The sequence below is a fragment of the Spinacia oleracea genome, chromosome 3, assembly GCF_020520425.1.
Source record: "Spinacia oleracea cultivar Varoflay chromosome 3, BTI_SOV_V1, whole genome shotgun sequence".
Lineage (NCBI taxonomy): Eukaryota > Viridiplantae > Streptophyta > Magnoliopsida > Caryophyllales > Amaranthaceae > Spinacia > Spinacia oleracea.
This window is the reverse complement of record NC_079489.1, coordinates 126,040,912-126,059,347: the sequence shown is the minus strand read 5'-3', so window position 1 is coordinate 126,059,347 and position 18,436 is coordinate 126,040,912. Positions and strand designations below refer to the sequence as shown.

General features: G+C 35.7%; 1 protein-coding gene across 2 annotated transcripts; it reads right to left on the bottom strand.

Annotated features, from left to right (window-relative positions):
• Nucleotides 1-5,701: 5,701 nt before the first annotated feature.
• LOC110792588 (kinesin-like protein KIN-14R) lies at nt 5,702-12,034 on the bottom strand. 2 transcript variants are annotated; one of them, XM_021997415.2, is made up of 19 exons: nt 11,577-12,034; nt 10,544-10,842; nt 10,274-10,445; nt 10,097-10,167; nt 9,826-10,009; nt 9,528-9,637; nt 9,332-9,431; nt 9,162-9,248; nt 8,855-9,031; nt 8,476-8,749; nt 8,155-8,316; nt 7,789-8,004; nt 7,667-7,704; nt 7,400-7,563; nt 7,060-7,311; nt 6,895-6,957; nt 6,735-6,809; nt 6,568-6,633; nt 5,702-6,450 (listed from the first exon to the last, which is right to left on the bottom strand). In XM_021997415.2, exons 1-19 carry the CDS (start codon nt 11,836-11,838, stop codon nt 5,980-5,982), a joined length of 3,243 nt encoding a protein of 1,080 aa, XP_021853107.1. In that variant the 5' UTR covers nt 11,839-12,034; the 3' UTR covers nt 5,702-5,979. The 2 variants fall into 2 exon arrangements, with proteins under 2 accessions (XP_021853107.1, XP_021853108.1); XM_021997416.2 differs by having other exon boundaries at nt 10,544-10,839.
• Between the last annotated feature and the right edge of the window lie 6,402 nt (nt 12,035-18,436).

The following is an 18,436-nucleotide window of genomic DNA, read 5'->3' as shown; positions in this document are numbered from 1 at the left end:
TCACTGTAACTGACAATGTTGCACCAACTTAGTTCAGAAACAGTACACACATAATCATCCAACCAAGTTGGAGGTTTGTGTATTCTAGTAGACTGTCTAGGTTCAGGATTGAATGGTGGTTCAGGTTCAACAAATGTGTGTGTTTCAGGTTCAGTAATTGTGTGTGTTTCAGGTTCAGTAATTGTGTGTGTTTCAGGTTCAAGGTCTGTGTTTGGTGAATTTGTATCTGTAGTTGGGGAATCTGGTTCTAATGGTATATCAAATGCATCAGGAATGTCAAAATCTGTATTTAAATCAAATGGAGTGTGGATTGGAAGGAAAATAGGGCTTGTGTTTGTGTGTTGGGTGGCTGAAATGTGAAATGGTAGATGTTTTTCATGAAAATGGACATCCCTGGAAACCACAATCTGTTTTGTTTCTAGATTGAGCATTCTATAGGCCTTCTGATCAGGTGGATAACCAACTAAAACACAAGGGATGGATCTAGGATCAAACTTTGATCTATTGGCTTTGATTGTTGAAACATAGCCAAGACAACCATAAACTCTTAAGTGATCTAACTGAACTGGGGATTTGTTTAATCTCTCATAAGGTATTTCAAAATTGATGCTACTTAGGGGCATTCTGTTGATAAGATGAGTAGCAGTAAGCAAGAATTCACCCCAAAATCTCACTGGAAGTCTAGATTGGAAAAACAAAGCTCTAGCTGTTTCCAGTAAGTGTCTATGCTTCCTCTCAACCACTCCATTCTGTTGTGGAGTGTCTGTACAGCTCTTCTGATGTTTGATCCCAAACTTATGATACAAAGGTAAGATTCTGCCTTCACAAAGTTCCTTGGCATTATCAGTTCTAAAACATTTCACCTTCAAGCCATATTGAGTATCAGCAAAATTCAAGAAATTGGATAGAATATCAACAGAATCAGATTTATGTTTCATTAAGAAAGTCCATGTATTCCTGGAATAGTCATCTACAATTGTAAGAAAGAATGTACAATTGTCATGAGTCTTTGCTTTATAGGGGCCCCATACATCAATGTGAAGTAACTCAAAACATTGAAAAGTCTTAGTATGACTAATAGGAAAAGGCTGTCTACATTGTTTAGCCTTAGGACAAATTTGACAAAAGCTGTCACAATTTCTTCCAACAGATGGCAAAGATTTATTCACTAGATGGAGTTTATCAAAAGGTAGATGACCTATCCTTAAGTGCCACAACTTGATATCTTCAGTAACTGAAACCAGAACTTCTGAACTTGAGTTGTTCTGCAACCTTTTATTCTCCAAATCACTTTCAACCACAGCATACAATCCTGACTCTATCTTACCAAGAACCACTGAAGTTTTCTGAGAATGTTCCTGAATCATACACTTGTCATGAGTGAATATGATGTCACAGGAAAGATCTTTACACAATTTATGAGTAGAGATAAGATTAAAATGACAGTTAGGCACATGTAGAACATTCTTAAGCACAATATTCTTCCCAATTAAAACATCATCAATATGTTTTACTTCAACTTTCTTAGCATCAGCAACTGTGATAGTCCTAACACCTTCTTTCAACTCAGAAAATGTATGAAATAACTCCAAATTAGAACAAATATGGTCTGTAGCTCCACTATCAACAATCCATCTTGTATTAAATGATGTGATTAGACATGTACCTGCCACATTGGCTGCATGAACAGGCTGTTCTTGCTCATTGATTAGGCTTAAAAATTGCTGATATTGTTCTTCAGAGATGTGAGTGACACTCTCATCACTTGGAACATCTTCAGTACCTTGCATCACTCCTGCAAATCTTTTGCCTCTGTGACCAGGTGGATATCCATGTAATTTCCAGCATCTTTCCATTGAATGACCTGCCATGTTGCAGTGATTACAGAAGAAGGAATTTCCAGTTCTTTTGTTTGAAACTGCAAATTTGTTATTGCCAGGACTCTGTATTATCTTGGGCTGATAAACCCTGTTGTTATTGTAGTTGTTATTCCTTCTATCATCAGTAACTGCAAACACCATTGGCTTCACTTCTTGGTCTTCAGACATTCTTTGTTGCTTTTCATCTTGAACAAGCAATCTATAAGCAGTAGCAATGCTTGGTAAAGGGTTCATCATAAGAATATTAGTTCTCACTTGAGAGTGTTTCTTGTGTAACTTCATCAACAGCTGGATTAACCTTTCTTCCTCCTTTTCTTGAACAAACTTCTGACTGACATTACAAGTACAACCAGTACAAATGCAAACTGGTACAACCTTGGCACTATTCAGTTCATCCCAAATCATCTTTATCTTGGTGAAAAAATCAGTGATGCTGCTATCTCCTTGTGAAACTTCACTTAGACTTTGTTGCAATCCATAGAATTGTGGTCCTGAAGTGACTAAAAAACGTTCTTCCAAATCTTTCCAAATGTCTCTTGCAGTTGGAAGAAACACTACACTTTTGGCAATTGTAGGACTTAGAGACCTTAACAAGTATGCCATGACCATGCTGTTGCATCTATCCCATGCTTTATAGTCTGCATGATTGAGAGCTGGTTTAAGCAAAGATCCATCAATGAAACGAGCTTTGTTCTTGACTGCAAAAGCTAACAATATGCATCTCTTCCATTCTGCATAGTCCTCTCCATCAAATTTGTCTGATACAACTGCAGCATTAGGATTTTCTGAAGTATGTATGAAGTGCACACTGTTAGGATCTTGCATTGCTTCTGTTCCCATGATAATCTCAAGAGATAATCTTCAAGAAATCAAACAAAGAATTTTGATTGAACTTTGATTTGAATTGTCAGGATTGTTTTCTGATTTTGATTAACAGATTCTGGAAATATTGCTAAGTGTTTAACAAAAAAAAACTTGCTGCTGTTCTTTTAACAGTTTTAATGAAATGCGGAAAGCTTGGCAGGATCTGAAGCCTGCTCTGATACCATGAAGAAGTTCTTGAATTGGAACTTCTAATTGAGAGAAGAAGAGAAGGGATTTTATTGATTGAGAATCAGAATGATTCTTGTTACAGATTACAAGTAGAAGCACATCAGCTTATATACTAGTGTGTTAGTTTACTAGGCAAACAAACACAACTGAAAGAGTTAGTTATAACTAACTATTACATCATGTAACAACTTGAACCATGTCACCAATCTGTGTACTATAGTGCCATGTCATTAATCTGTGCATCATGATCTTCAGATGTCAGTAGTTGAGACAGTAATGCAGTGATCAACGCAGCTCTTGTATTGGACTGATCTTGTGTTTGTGTGCTGCTGTCTTGCTTCTGATCATATACTCCAATAAGTTGTTGATATGAAAGTCAGAATAACATATGAAGTAGCACGTATGTTTCTGAGATTTGTTAACATACACATGTAGAGATGGCATGCAATGGGTCGGATATGGATCGGATCCGACAGGATCCAGACCCAGACCCGCTTTTTAAGAGGTGGATCCAGATCCGCTCGGTCCAAAAAAATCAGATCCAGATCCACTGGGTCTAATGGGTCTAGGGTCGGATCTGGCTCCTAAATGGGTCTAAGTGTATTTGTTTTCCAAAAAAAAAAATTCCCTCATTTTTCTTATATTACGTAATTTTTTGGCCCATTTTTTGTATGTAAACGTAACGTTGCTTTAATAAAACCACTAAATATGGAATATTCGTTAATTTTGTTTAGGAAAAAACAATAAGTATTTAAAGTTTCTAATATTATTATTTATGTGTCACGTCAAACAATATTTAAATAGTTTAGTATCATAAGAACTTAATAATGTTTAGCACGTAAAGATTGAATTATATTTAAATTTTAATAATTTTAAAAAATATTATATATATGGGTCTGTGGGTCGGATCTGGTCCGGATCTGGATCTTTAATTCTTGGACCCAGACCCACACCCGCCCCATTGAACAAAGACCCGGATCCGACTCAGATCCACATGGTCTAATTTTTTTGGACCCAAACCCTGAAAATGGATCGGATCTGGGTCGGGTCTTGGACCCATCGCCATCCCTATACACATGTCTTCGTTACGTTGAAAATATCCGCACCCACTTTCAGTGACAGATCTAGAAATTTACAAACGTGGGTCCAAATAAAATTTTACTCTGTATGGTTTTCTTTATTATTTCTCTCACTTGCTCCTTTTAGAGGGTTGATAAAAGCCTAAAAGATAGATAGTCAAATTTTATAAATGAGATATATAGATTTAATTTATCACAACTGTAGATGAACAAATAACACATAATTTGATGACACTGGTAAAAACGTTAATTCTTTCTCAGCACGCTTGGGGGACACTGTGCCAGAGTATTATGTAATTAGGCCCTTCAATAATTTAAAGAAATAGACAATAAAATATAGAGTAAAAAAAATATGGGTTCATGGCAATAAGAAACGTCCGCGGGCTAAAATATAAATGAATGAAATTTATAAAATTTTACAAAATCATTAAAAAAAAAAGTGATTTATATAATTTAGCAAAACCAATGTCGTCAAAGGGAAAGTAAAAAAAAGAAAGAAACCATTAAAATTTAAGTGATTAGCAAAGGGCAAGCCAAAAACCGAAAAAGAAATCTTTCCTCTCAATCAGCTTCGAACTCAAGCCAAAAGCCAAAGTCCGTCCATGTCCACTTTGATCTTCCGCTCTCCCACCATCTAAATTATTTATGTTGATATCTCGTAAATTGATTACCGACTTAAATTACCTAGCCTACAACAATACGAATCCTTCCTACAAAAGTGACTTTTTTTTTTATGGTGCCTATAAAAATGACTTGAACCAAAACAACGATTCGATTTTTTATGCACGTTTTGGCTTTAGTATAGTGTACCTCAATTGCAGTGCTATATTTTATGATTTTTTAATTATAATATAATAATCCCAATAATATAATAATCCCAATAATATCAATTGTTTAATGATCTTAAATGGTTGTATCATGTAAGGTAAGAGCAAATATTTTGTGAAACTGTCTTTTTATCTATCTAAGGAAGAAACGTATATGTTGGACCTACATGAATATATCGGGTTGAGAATTTGTTTTTCTTTTTTGTGTATGTAAAAATACTATAACAAGGACAATACAAACTATAAATGAGAAAGTAAAAATTCTAACCGTTGACCTAATATACATAAATTCTCCGTCTTAATATTATATCATAAAATCGTTGGCATTGTATTAGATATACAAAGTATGTCTTTAATGTAGTTTTTAGGGAGTTAATTGACGTTGTCTTGTCCAATTAGGGCGTCAAACTAACATTTGTTGGAGAGTTTTGTCATGTTGTGATCTTGTAACGACTAATTTTAAAACGGTGGAAACGGCCACCCTTAATAAAAGTACATAACAAGAAACTAAATTCCTCTTTTATTTATCATTTTCTAAACAGTTTTCTTACCGGAGATAGAAACTTGGCACGTATACACTGTACACACCTTTCAGTTACCTTCTTTTTCTTTTTCTTTTTATTTTTATTTTGTAAGATAAACCACCCACATGGCCACATTATACATCAGCTTAACAGCCTAATTCTTGAGAGTGAAAAGATAATTAAGGAAAGTCCCTCAAACGTCCCCAGTAGAGATTGATCCATCTTTTAGTTATATATTTATTGTTGGTGTATTTAAACTTTGGGGACAATTTGAACAAAAAAGTAAAAAAGAAAGTTTTAAAGACACTAAACAAAGTTTGCACTAGAATTAGAAGATGTAGAAGAGAAAAAGAATCACTTGCATTACATGCATTTTACTAAATGAGGTCTTGATCATCAAGACTGAAAACTTGTATACAATAGGTATCACGTTCGAATATCCCACCCCCATTTGTAATTTATTTTCCTTTGTGGCTCATTTGCACACAAAAAAAAGTAAATAAAAAATACATGCATCTCACTGAGTAGCTTAACACAGAGACTAAAAACACTAGAAAGACAACACAAGTTAGTTGCCTGTAATAAGTTGTTAACTGTGTTCTAATCTTAAGAAGAATCAGGACCATATCCTCTTCTTAGTAATCTTTTCTTTGGTTTCCTTTTCTCTGGTAACTCTACTGTGTGGAACGGGTCTTTGAGGGGGCGCAGGCGCACCCACGGGTCTTGTTGTGGTCTTTGTCACACGAGAAAATGGCCTAGGAGGATCAGACTTCCTGATTTTCTTATCATGGAAAGGAACTGGAGCGGGCATTTGGTTTTCCGCCTCTCCACTTCTAAACCCTCTTTTCCTTCTCATATCAATGGGAACTTCGCTTCTTCTTGATAATGTGGAGCCATGGCTCATCCTGTTTGATGAGTTAGAGCTTCTCAGAATAAACGGATCAACCTCACTCATTGTTTCATCTCTTAAAGGCGGCCTTTCTACAATAGGAGAGGCACCTGCTACTTCAACAAAGTCTAGTGGTTGCAGTATCCTTAGCTCTAACTGTCGTTCTTGATCCTTTAACTTTTGTTCAAGCTCTTTAATCTGCCAAATCAATCAACAAAAAAAGTTTAACGAACATTAAAATCCATTAAAATCTCATAAAAATCGTATGATATTTGGATGCCTGATTGAACAGGTCTGAATTGGAAGATACAATACCTTTTCATGAAGCGAAGTAGACTCCTTGTTGCTTTCCTGCTCTATTTTAAGCTCCAGCTCTTTGATCTGCAAGCCAGATTGGGGAGAGGATAATTATCAGAATCCATGGATTTGGAGCCAAGTGATAAAAAAAGCATACAGTATGTGTAATTCAACTATAACCAGACCTTTTGTTGAAGAGCTAGACAATGAATTTCAGATTCTTGCAATTGCTCTTTAAGCTTCTTCTCAAGATTCCTCACCTGTTTTAACAAGATTCCACGGTTACTATCATACTATCAAAGAGAAAAATAGTAAAATAACACACTATCTCACTCTCAGAGGTACCTGCTGTATGGCTGCAGAATCATTCTGTTGTTGTTCTCTGAACTTGTCCTCTAGCTCTTTTACCTACACGACAACCAAATGATAGTTTTACAGTATTAACCGCCAAATTAGAGGTGATGAACTGATGATTAGAACTTGGAAGAAAGTATCTGAAGAATGCCAAACCTTAAATTGCAGACTAGAGCAAGCTTCTTCCCTCCCCTTCAATCTGTCTTGAAGTTGTTGAAGTTGTTTCTCCGACTGGCTATGTGAAGCTGCCTTCAACCCAAGTTGTTCTTCAAGGTCCCTAATCTTTTCCTGCTGGTTCTTATAAGTCTGGTCTTTACTCCTAGCTTTATTTTCAATATTTTGGAGGCTGTCTTCTAGCTTTCTTATGGATTCCTCTTTGGATTTGGATTCTTGCCTTGCTTTATCAAGCTGGTGTATTATGTTTGAGGCGACATGTTAAAAGTTTTTCTTCAGAAACTAAACAATTTAAAAAAGCACTATAGAAACAAGAGGATACCAGCATCTTTGTCTTCTGAAGCTCACTTGTATCAATCTGTCTTCTAGGTGGGGCCAATTCAACCCCACGGACTCGACTGGCAAAATTCAGTGAGCTCAAAGTCTCACCCAAGTCATGCTCCGATGGACTAATTTGTACAAACATTAATGTCTTAGAATCACCTCCTGAAAAGATACATAATTAGAAGCAGACTGTGAGCATTCAGAAAATGTAAACAAGAAAAACATCTATTTTCGGACATTAAAATTAAAGAAATATGATTTCTACCTAATGAATCCTGCAGTAGATGTGTAAGTTTGGAATTCCTGAAACCATGGTGTGAACAAAGGTCAGAAAACGAGCTCTTTCTGTGTAACACTCAAGCATAAAAAACTGTTGACCATACTGACCTGTAGGGGATGTGGCTGCTTTTATTTGCCAAAGCAGATATCACATCTCCTAAAGCTGATAACGATCTATTGATATTCTGGGCTTCTTTCAATCTCTCTCCCTGCACATCTGTCTTTGCAAGCCTCTCGCTGCCAGCTAAATCTACTAGCCAAAGCTTGCTTTTTGTGCATTCTCCGTTCATCAAATTCTTTGATTTTACCATTATTGAAAGCATGCTGCATACAAGTACCGTTTACTTTTATATCTTTAGGTACATAAAAGCAGCATATTTAAAAATCCTGAAATCTGTACGAAGACGATGCAGGCTGCTACATATTCAATAGCTGACGATGAAAGGTATAAACATATTACTAAATCTGACTAACCAGTGAGAACGGCTGCTATGCTCATTCACATTATTAGACCCTACAGCCCTTGCATTACTCCCAGCCCGCAGTACTTCCCACACTTGCTTTGTATTCTCCACTTTTGCTTCAACAACTCCAGGAACATGGTGCAATCCTTCAGAGGCCTGCTTTATCTCTAATCTAATACCACCAGGGAAGAAGAGCACGTATCAATAAGCTGTTCTTATGGTGCAATAAACTTGAGCAAAATCGGAACTTAATTGCTGTAAGTATTCTGCATTTATGTTTCAAAAGGTAAAAGTGAAATGCACAGCAACAGGAAACAGAACAAATATTTACTTTTTAGATGTTGGTGAGGTATCCAAGAGATCCCTGATCTGCTCATTATAAACTTCAAGTACACTGACCGATAAGTCGTAGGTGAAGGTATCACTTCTCTCCTGAGCAATTTGAAATAACTTCTCAAGAGTTCTATAGTTCACACCACGGTTTTGCTCTGGACCCTCCATCGTAAAGGTCTTTCCAGTTCCGGTTTGACCATAAGCAAATATGCAGACATTATATCCATCCAAAACTGATGTTGCCATTGGAGAAGCATCCACAAATACATCAACTGGATAGCGAGAACACAACATAGTCAAACTTTTAGACATACAGCAAGAACGAGATTAATAAGAAGTCAGTAATATAGCACAAAGCCAGAGCATCTGCACTGTACCTTGGTCATCCTTTGGTGTGTACACTCTGTCAAATTTGAAAATCTTCTTATTTGATCCGCCATTCAAAATTGCAAGCTCCCCATCTTTGGCTCCATCAAAATCAACTACAGTTGCATATCCAATTGACTGCTCCTTCTTACTGAGAGGCCGGCAGCGGCAGAAGACCCTGATGTTCCCTGCTATCAAGAGCAATTATCAGAATCTTCAAGTTAAATTTTAACTGTGAAATTAACAAATGATATGGCAATCAATATCAGGAGGTTCAATAGTGCATGAGTTTCAAACTACAATGTAATAAGAACATGCCTTTGGCCTCTTGAACTTCATTAAAAAGCTTCTTTCTCTTCCTTTGTTCTTCAACATACTTCTGCTTGAATTCCTCACACTGAGCAACTGGGGATAAAAAAGCATGCAGGAGCACAATCCTTAGCATCCATGAAAAGGAAAACTAATATGTGACTTCAATCCGAACCTACCTAACATCTGAACCGCTAAAACCATATTGGATAAGTCTGGAATTGAATCAGCACACTCATGCGCATTATGGGCAAGCTGCGCATGTTCTTCTTTCATGTTCTGTGTAAGTTTGCAACCAGTTAATTCCATGATAAAGCTATTGCAGATGTAGCTCGGAAAATGGAAAGCTGTGCGCCAAATAAATATATGGAATACCTTAATTTTTTCTTCTAAACCAGATATTGCCGTCATCCAGACCTTCTTATCATGCTCATACTTACTAGATACAGCTTTCAAATTTTCAGCTTGCTTCTCCACAGTCTGGTCTATAGAAAAGAAAAAATTATCAGGGAGAATATATTTCATATGATCATGGAGGAACATAAATATAGACGTGTAAATTTGTACATATGAAATAGGCGCATCAGATGGAAAGAACAGAAACATAGATGGGCCGTTCCAAAATTAAGGGCTTAACGAAGTGCTTACTGTTTAGCAAGCTTTCTCGACCTACCTAGAGAGTAAGACTGGAATAACCTGTTGTCAAGCTCCATTCTAACCTTCTCCAACTGCTCATTTGCTGCTGTCAAAGACATCCAGGCTTGATAGCATTCGTCTGTTTTGCGCTGGCACTGCTGACTCAATTCTTCTATTTTCTTTTCATACTTAGCTGTTGATTTCAGTCGCATGCCTTTTTCCTGAGAGCAAGTGTCATTACATGAACCAGAAGTAGCAAGATACTGTTAACATCTTATATCCAAAACTGCATTGCTTTCACTCTTTACCTGAGCTAGAGGAACTTCTATTTCAGCAGCACAATTCTGACACCTAAGTGCTTCATTTGTCACCTGAAAATCTGTGGCCAAGTTGCAAATGAATTTATAGAAGTTAGATTCAGACCTATCAGTTATCTTTGTAAAATTCAGATTTAGAATAACCTTTAGATTCTAGGTGGAAATTACCTTCCATTTCCGGTGCTTTGCGAATGCAAATTCCACTTACCACTGGACACCCATGAACCCCTTCAAACCTAATCAGAATCATACCATCCTCCTTTACAGGGACTCTACAGTCAACTAGCCGTAGTGGCTTGTTTGCTCCAACCACAGCAAAAATATCAAAATCAGATAGAACCTGCCAGTTTTATGAGATTTAGAGCCCCATTATGAGTATACTTGCAATTCTTCAGCATAAAAAATTCACAACAGAAAGATTTTGGGCCGAATACTTGCCTTATCATCCTGAATCACGACATTGAATACTCTAATTCCTTTCGGTCCATAGGTATACATGATCTCAGCAAAGTGAAGGTCAACAAAGTAATTCCCAGGAGGAAGATTGTTGAACTGGTAACTAAAGTTTCCAAATCGTGCCGACTGATATACGAAAGGGTAATCCCCACCCTCAATTATGCATTCATTGGTTCTTAGAAAATCCCCGCCTTGATACTTATCATCTGCCGAAAATTCTACACCTGATTCTGCTTGAGTTGAATCCTCACAGCCAGCATTAACAAATGTGACAATGTCTTCTGGCAACAGAAAACAAAGAGTCATCATGAGGAAAACCTCTAAGCCCTTAAATCGAGTAGGAACTCTAGCAACGATACTCTTATCAACCATAGGGATAGCCTCAGCAGCACTACCCATAAGACCCTGATAAAAGGATCCTATAACCATAGAACTTTAGCTAATAGTTTCCAATAATTGGGAAATCAATTTTTGGTTTTGTGCTGAGCTTTTTTGGGAAATCAACTAATTTCAATCTTTCCTTTGATTTGATGTTGAATAAGAACAAAAATGTTGGGTTGAAATTAATTTTCCCAAGGGTGGAAATGATAAAGGAATTGAAATTAATAAATGATGAAGATTTTAAGTTGATTTTCGTTGCAACTGTATTTCCTACATAAAATAAAGTTCAGTTCTAAAATTTTTCCTTCAACCAAACCAGCCTTATTAACTTGTCTTAGAATCCTACTATAAGGAAATCAAGGTACTTGAATCACATTATTCACATATAAGCTTTTGTAAACAAATTCATAAAACACATAGTATGAAAATCATCAACCTAAATATGGGTATGCTAATCTTGTACTAAAGTTGAACAATATCATCCAGCATACCTTGACCATCATATCCAGCAGATTTTTACCAATTCATATTAAATTACTAGCACCCTACCTTCCTTTTCAATTACACCCACTTTAAATTGAAATCAAAGAGCTAAAAGGAAATAAATAAGTTGGGAAAAGGTAAAAACCCTAACCTGTACAACACGATCTTGAGAACCCACTTGGAACTAGCCTCGAACTCGAATCGCAAACCATAAAATCCCCAGAAAAGTCTTGAAAGTCATTCATTTGGGAATCTTTATGTTCCTCAATAAGGGTTCTTTCTACCGAAAAATTTGGTGAGTCAACCTCAGGTGGATCTTTCTTGTCCAAATCCAAAACCCCAGAAGATGAAATCCCCGGAATTAGGGTTTCCTCTTCAATTTGGGGAAATTCGTCGAATTTGCAGGTTTCCATGACAAAAAAATTACGGCTTGTCTAAATTTTAAGTACAAAAATGTTGCTGCTGCTTTTCAAAAAAATTAAATGTTCGAATTTGTGAAATGAAGAAATAAACGAGTGAGTTAATGGGGTGTCTTCCTTTTCGCTTTCCTTTTTAGTGCGAAGGGTGTTCAAATTTTGCAATTTCGACCGTTGGGAACTGGAGATGGGGTTTGAAGGTTGGCCGTTACATGGCGGTGATGCTGGTTAATGACAGGCAAATTAATTAAGAACACGTTAGCTTAACTAGGTGAATTATTCTTTAGTGTTTGGTAAATTATGATGGGCCTCCGCAACACCCACTGTTTGGGCCGTTTGTGTCAATTTTGCTCTTTTTGCGCGAACTAGTCACAAGCCACAAGGTGGTACGGAGTTTAATCATTAACCAGTTTGTGGCCCGGGCGTTGCTCCGGGTTTTATTTTTACTGGAATTTATTTATTTTAAATATGTGCGTATGTGGTGCTATTATCTGATTTCCATACAAGATCAGTGGTCGTTCAACAAACTTCCTTCCCATATCCGAAAATCAAAACAAAGTCGAGTTCTCTTCTTCATGATTAGTTGATTATTATACTCTTGTCAATGTTTCCCTCTTCCGCACTCATAATTACACTCCATTACCCTAAGTTTTTATTTTTATTTTTCAAGTTTAAGTTGAGAAGAGAAGAATTGTACATTTATAAGTTAAGTAATTAATTCCCTTTTATTTTTTTTCCTTTTAATTCATTATTATTCATTTTGAAAAGGTTGTATTTATTATTTAAATAGAAAAATATAACATCATTGAGGCTAGCTAAGATGGTAAGAATGGTAACTTTTGATTCAAGAGGTCTAATGTTCAATCCTTGATACATGTTTTTTGGTTGTCAACTACATGTCATTATACTTAGTAGTGGTGATGGGGCATAATAAGGAGGGATCTACGTGGAACATATACGATCTTATAAACGCCTTTTAATATATTAGTATAGATATATGGATACCTATCCACGCATCTATACGTGCATACTAGATAGAACGACCGCATTTCTAAAAAAAATAAATCACGCGCCTATTTTATACCCATTTTTCTCTCTTCTCTAACCACTCACCATTTTCTCTCTCATCAAAACCTCACTCTCTTTCCTCCATTGATGTCACTCCTTCTCCTTCCTCCCAACCAATCCGACCTCCTCCCCTCCACCTTCTGTCGTCGCCTCCCTTCGATCTAACAACCGCCACTCCTCCGCCTCCCTTCGGTCTAGCAACCTTCACTTCCTCCCTTCGATCTAACAACCGCCTCCCTCGATCTAACAACCGCCGCATCGATCGAACAACCGCCGCATCCTCAACGGCGGGCAACTACTCATCCGAGCTAGATCAAGCGACACCGCGCCAAAGACGTCATCACTGAAGTCGACATAGCTCTCTCTCTCCCCTCCCCCGCGACGCTGCCGCTTTGATCCTTCGTGCATTGACGCTCTACATTCTCGACCGATGAACATCAGCGCTCCGAATCCTTCCACCTCTTGCTCTGGTCAGTTCTATATCCTTCATTTGTATAATTTAATAAATTTGACTTTATTAATTTTGGACAAATTTTTTCGAAATAATTAGTTGTAAACCCTAGTTTTTGTGTGAATTTGATTGAGAAGCATGGTCATGTATTCAATTTTGTGTGCTTATAGAATTTCAAGTCAGTAAGTGTGATTACAACAGAGAAATTGCAAATAGTTCACTGATTTAAGCGTCAACTTATGAATTTAAATTTGATAAGAGAAATTGCAATTTATTCATTAATAATTATGATTTGTTGACATATTATTTGATTAAGAATTATAAGTGTGATTAGAATGAACTACATTTGTTAATTTGATATTGTTGTTGTTGTTGGTATTGTGGTTTGTTCTTGGTGGTTGTACTTGCGGTAGTTACGGCTGAATATTAATTCTGAAATCGTTAGGTTCGGTTTATAATGTATCATGTTCAACTTATAAAAGATGATGTTCACAAATAATAATATTTTTGTGTGATGTTCAGTTTTTCAACTCTCGTGTTCAACTTATAAAGAATCATGTTCAATTTTACACAATATCATGTCAACTAAATTGAACTTATAAAATTAATATATGTTCAATACTTTTGTGTGATGTTCAGTTTCTCAACTCTCGTGTTCAACCTATATAGAATTATGTTCAATTTACACAAAATCATGTTCAACGAAATTGAAAGGTTAATTTCATTAATTTTGGTTGTGATATGGATTAATTTCATTAAGAATAGTGATTAGTATTAACTTCATCTATTTTACGCTGATAATATCGTTGAACATATATTTTCAACTCTCTTGTTCAACCTATAAAGAATCACGTTCAACTAAATTCAACTTATAAAACTCTGATATGTTCAATAATTTTGTGTGATGTTCAGTTTCTCAAGTCTTATGTTCAACTTATACAAAATCACGTTCAACTAAATTTAACTTATTAAACTAATATATGTTCAATACCTTTGTGATGTTCAGTTTCTCAAGTATTATGTTCAACATATAAAGAACCATATTCAACTTATAAAACTATGATATGTTCATAAATAAGAACACTTTTGTGTCATGTTCAGTTTCTCAATTCTTATGTTCAACTTATACAGAATAATGTTCATATATTTGCCACCTCCTTGTATAAAAGAGAGCAGTTAATATATTTTCTTTTTAATCTTTTGGAATTGTTTCATTGTTGCGAGCTTTTGGTTAGTTGATTGGAATGCGGAAAACTAATATTCTTTTAAAAAAAAAACTAATATATGTTCAATACTTTCGTGCGATTTTCAGGTTCTTACATATCATATTCAATTTATAAAGAATTATGTACACATTCATGTTCACTTTACTGAAAGATCAAAAGTAGTGATGTCTAAATATTGTCATGTTCAGTTTATAGTTCATCATGTTCAACTACTAAAATATGATGTTCATAAAAACACTTTTGTGTGATGTTCAGTTTTTAAAGTCTCATGTTCAACTTATAAAGAATCATGTTCAACTAAATTCAACTTACTAAACTATGATATGTTCATAAATAAGAACACTTTTGTGTGATGTACAATTTCTCAAGTCTTATGTTCAACTTATACAGAATCATGTTCAACTAAATTCAACTTATAAAATTACTATATGTTCAATAATTTTGTGTGATGTTTAGTTTCTAAAGTCTCATGTTCATAAATAAGGATATATGTATGTTCGATTTATGGGTTTGTAAATTTGAATTACTGTTAAAATATTTAATACTCAATTCTGGAGTTAATGTGTTTAAATCAGTAATAGGTTTTTTTTTTAGTTTCTAAAAAAAATCACTTATTATTCTTAGTTATGTCAAATTTTTAAATTCAATGTTCAGGTTTAGAAATTTAATGTTCATACTATGTTTGATATCTTGTTAAGTTCATTTTTAATTAAAAAAAGTTTTATGTTCAATTTCAGAATTTAACGAGGAAAAAAGACTGAGTCGAAGAAGAAATGGAGGAGAAGTTGGTGAACTCAATCCGTTTGCAATTGGTGGTAGAAAATGTATCGACAAGGAAGGCAAATAAGAACTATTAAGATGGAGAAAAGTTGCAGATAAGAGAGAGAAACATAGAGGAAAGAGGAACATAAAAGAAGAAAAAGATTCATCAATGTTCATATTTTTTATTTGTTTATTTTTGGAATGATAATTTTCTACCGAAATGTAGCGTAGTGATTAAACATGTGTGGACGTACTAGAGTTTCTGATATATTAATTAATATTACTTAATTAGTCTAAATTATTAAAAGACAAGTATGAAGAAGGATATTTTTTTCATGTTCATTTTTTTTTATCATCGTGTTCAATTTTAACTGTTTCACGATGCCTAAAAAAACCTCATATACACCCAGCTCTGCATGCATAGGTATGCAGCCAAAAATTTGGGGTACGGAGTTCAAATTACAAATTAGTTTTTGGGCCGGGTTGATGTTCGGGGTTATACATTTTTTTTTTGGTAATAATAACATGAAACATGTAATAACTTTACGCAAAGGTTTTGTTGTTTAAATTTAAAGATATAGGTTTAAACTTTACGCAAATCATCTTTGACAAAAAAATTTATGTATATGAAGATTACATGGAGTGAACGACTCATGAGCAGAGCGCCACATGTAACGTAAACTTTCTTAAAGACGTCTTTTAATATATAGAAGATAATTTTTATTGTCAAGTGGTGGTATTTTGAAAGTTTAGATTAATTTTAAGGTGGTAATTTTGATTTTTTTTTATTAAGGTAGTAAGTTTGGAAACTGAACTTTATAAGGTGGTAATTATGAAATTCTCAAGCCCTTAGCTATAAACCTGAGTACAAAAGCAATTGTTGGTGTTTCTCCCAACACAAACATTACTACAGCATTTGCCCACTGAGCATTACATTTATCAATTTCAGTTTGTTGCAACTGTGCTATCACTTTATTACCAACACAAACAGGAGCAACATAGCTTAGTGCTTTCCCTTTGGTAGCAAGTACACTACCCCTGACCTTATTGGCCCAAGAACTTTGAGGTTTACCATCTACAGGTACCCCAGAATCCACCCCCATATGCAATTTCCTACTAACAATACACATAGATTCAACACTGACAGAGCTAGGTTTTTCTGCAATTGCATCTAACATTCCAGATCGAGAAACCACATGGCGCGATTTTGAAGCAGAAAAGAGTGAATTATGATGTTCTCTAATTACCTCTTGAAGCCTAATCGAAACTGGCCCTGCACTTGGATGAACCAATTTCGGGTCAGCCATGGAAGTAGGTTCAGCTAGAAGTTCCTCCACCATAGCATACGTAAGTTGTTGCGTGGGTTCCAAGCTTGACACTTGAGCAGGAGATTCATGAATTCCAACCACAAGAGAAACATCTCCATTATTTCCTGACGTAGAAACCGTCGCCACCTTCTTCCTTCTCCCCATCAATGGAGATGGTGCGGGATAGCAGAAGACCCTTATCGTGCGCCTCTTACCATGAGAGAGAGGGATATGCTTTTCTAGGGTTTGGCATGTCGAATACTTCTTATTCTTAAATGATAGATAACTATTTTAAAGGGTTAAATAATTAAATTTTATACATTATTAGTGATTTTAAAGAAATAATTTTTATTTAAATGAAAAACTTTATCACCAAAAAAACGATAACTTTTATATACTTTGTATATAAGAGTAACATTTAAACATTTTGAGTTTACTTTACTTCAGTGTACATTATTTATTGTACGCTAGTTATAAATAAGAACTACTCCCTCCGACCCTATTTGTTCTACCCGTTTCTATTTTAGGCGTTCCTATTTGTTCTACCCATTTAGAATCTTTTCTATTTTTGGCCATACATTTTTTCTTAAAATACCCTCACATTTCTATCTAATTACCAAAATACCTAAAGATTCTACCCATATTCCCACCTAAATTTCCCAACCCCTTATATTTAATTAATTTATTTTCCCAACCCCTATTATTAAATACATTTCCCCTTCCCTATATCCCAATTCCCCACCCCCTATAAACCCATCATTTTTAGGGGTGTGCAGTTTCGGATATCGGATCCGATCCGATCCGAAATGTCGGATATCCGAAATTTTCGGATCGGGAAATTCTGATCCGAATCCGATCCGATAATTTCGGATATCCGAATTTTTCGGATCGGATATTTCGGACCGGATATCCGAAAATCCGAATCCGATCCGAAATTTAATAATCAAAATAATCGCCTATGAAGCATCTGGTGTTATTGTTTTTTATTGTGCCCCTTGCCGATCCAAACAAATAATATAGTAGCATTGAAATCAAAACCAAATACAATGTTCATAAAACTATATACGAGCATCAAAATCAAAAACCGAGTACCGAGCATCAAAATCAAAACAAATATGAGCATCAACATCAAGATTATACTCCATTCAATAAATAATGTTCATAAAAGTAAGAAAATCAAAACCAATACAAATTGCAACACCCAAAGACCATAAAAAGGAATTAATAACATATCAACAATTTTACAAACCCAAAATAAAACGAAAATACGAGGGACAGCATCGTTGTCGTCGGTCGGTGAGAGTGGGATGATGAATTAGTGACGGTGTTTCGCCGAGCGGGTGAGGCTGCGTGAGTGCGAGGGACATCGAGAGTACGAGGGACATCCAGGGAAAGTGCGAGGGACAGCCAGGGAAAGTGCGAGGGACAGTGAGAGTGGCTGGTAGGTGGCGTCGTGGTGGGTGGTTGCCACTGCCTCTGGTTGCCATGGATGGTAGGTGGTGGGTGGCTGAGTGAATATTAGGGTTTATTACTAGTGAGAGTAGAGGAGAGTTGAGTGACCCAAATTTTTGGCTGCATAGGTATGCATGCAACTCTGCATGCATATGAGCTATAATGGCTCTTTTAGCAGCTTCAACCTTCCTTTTTAGTGCACTAGTCTTATATGCACGCGATGCGTGCGGGATTATATAAAAATCGTAAAATTGAGTTATTGCAACTAATCGCTACAAATAAATAGGCAAGACTTTTTGTATCACTAATCAATTGAGAATGCGTGCGAA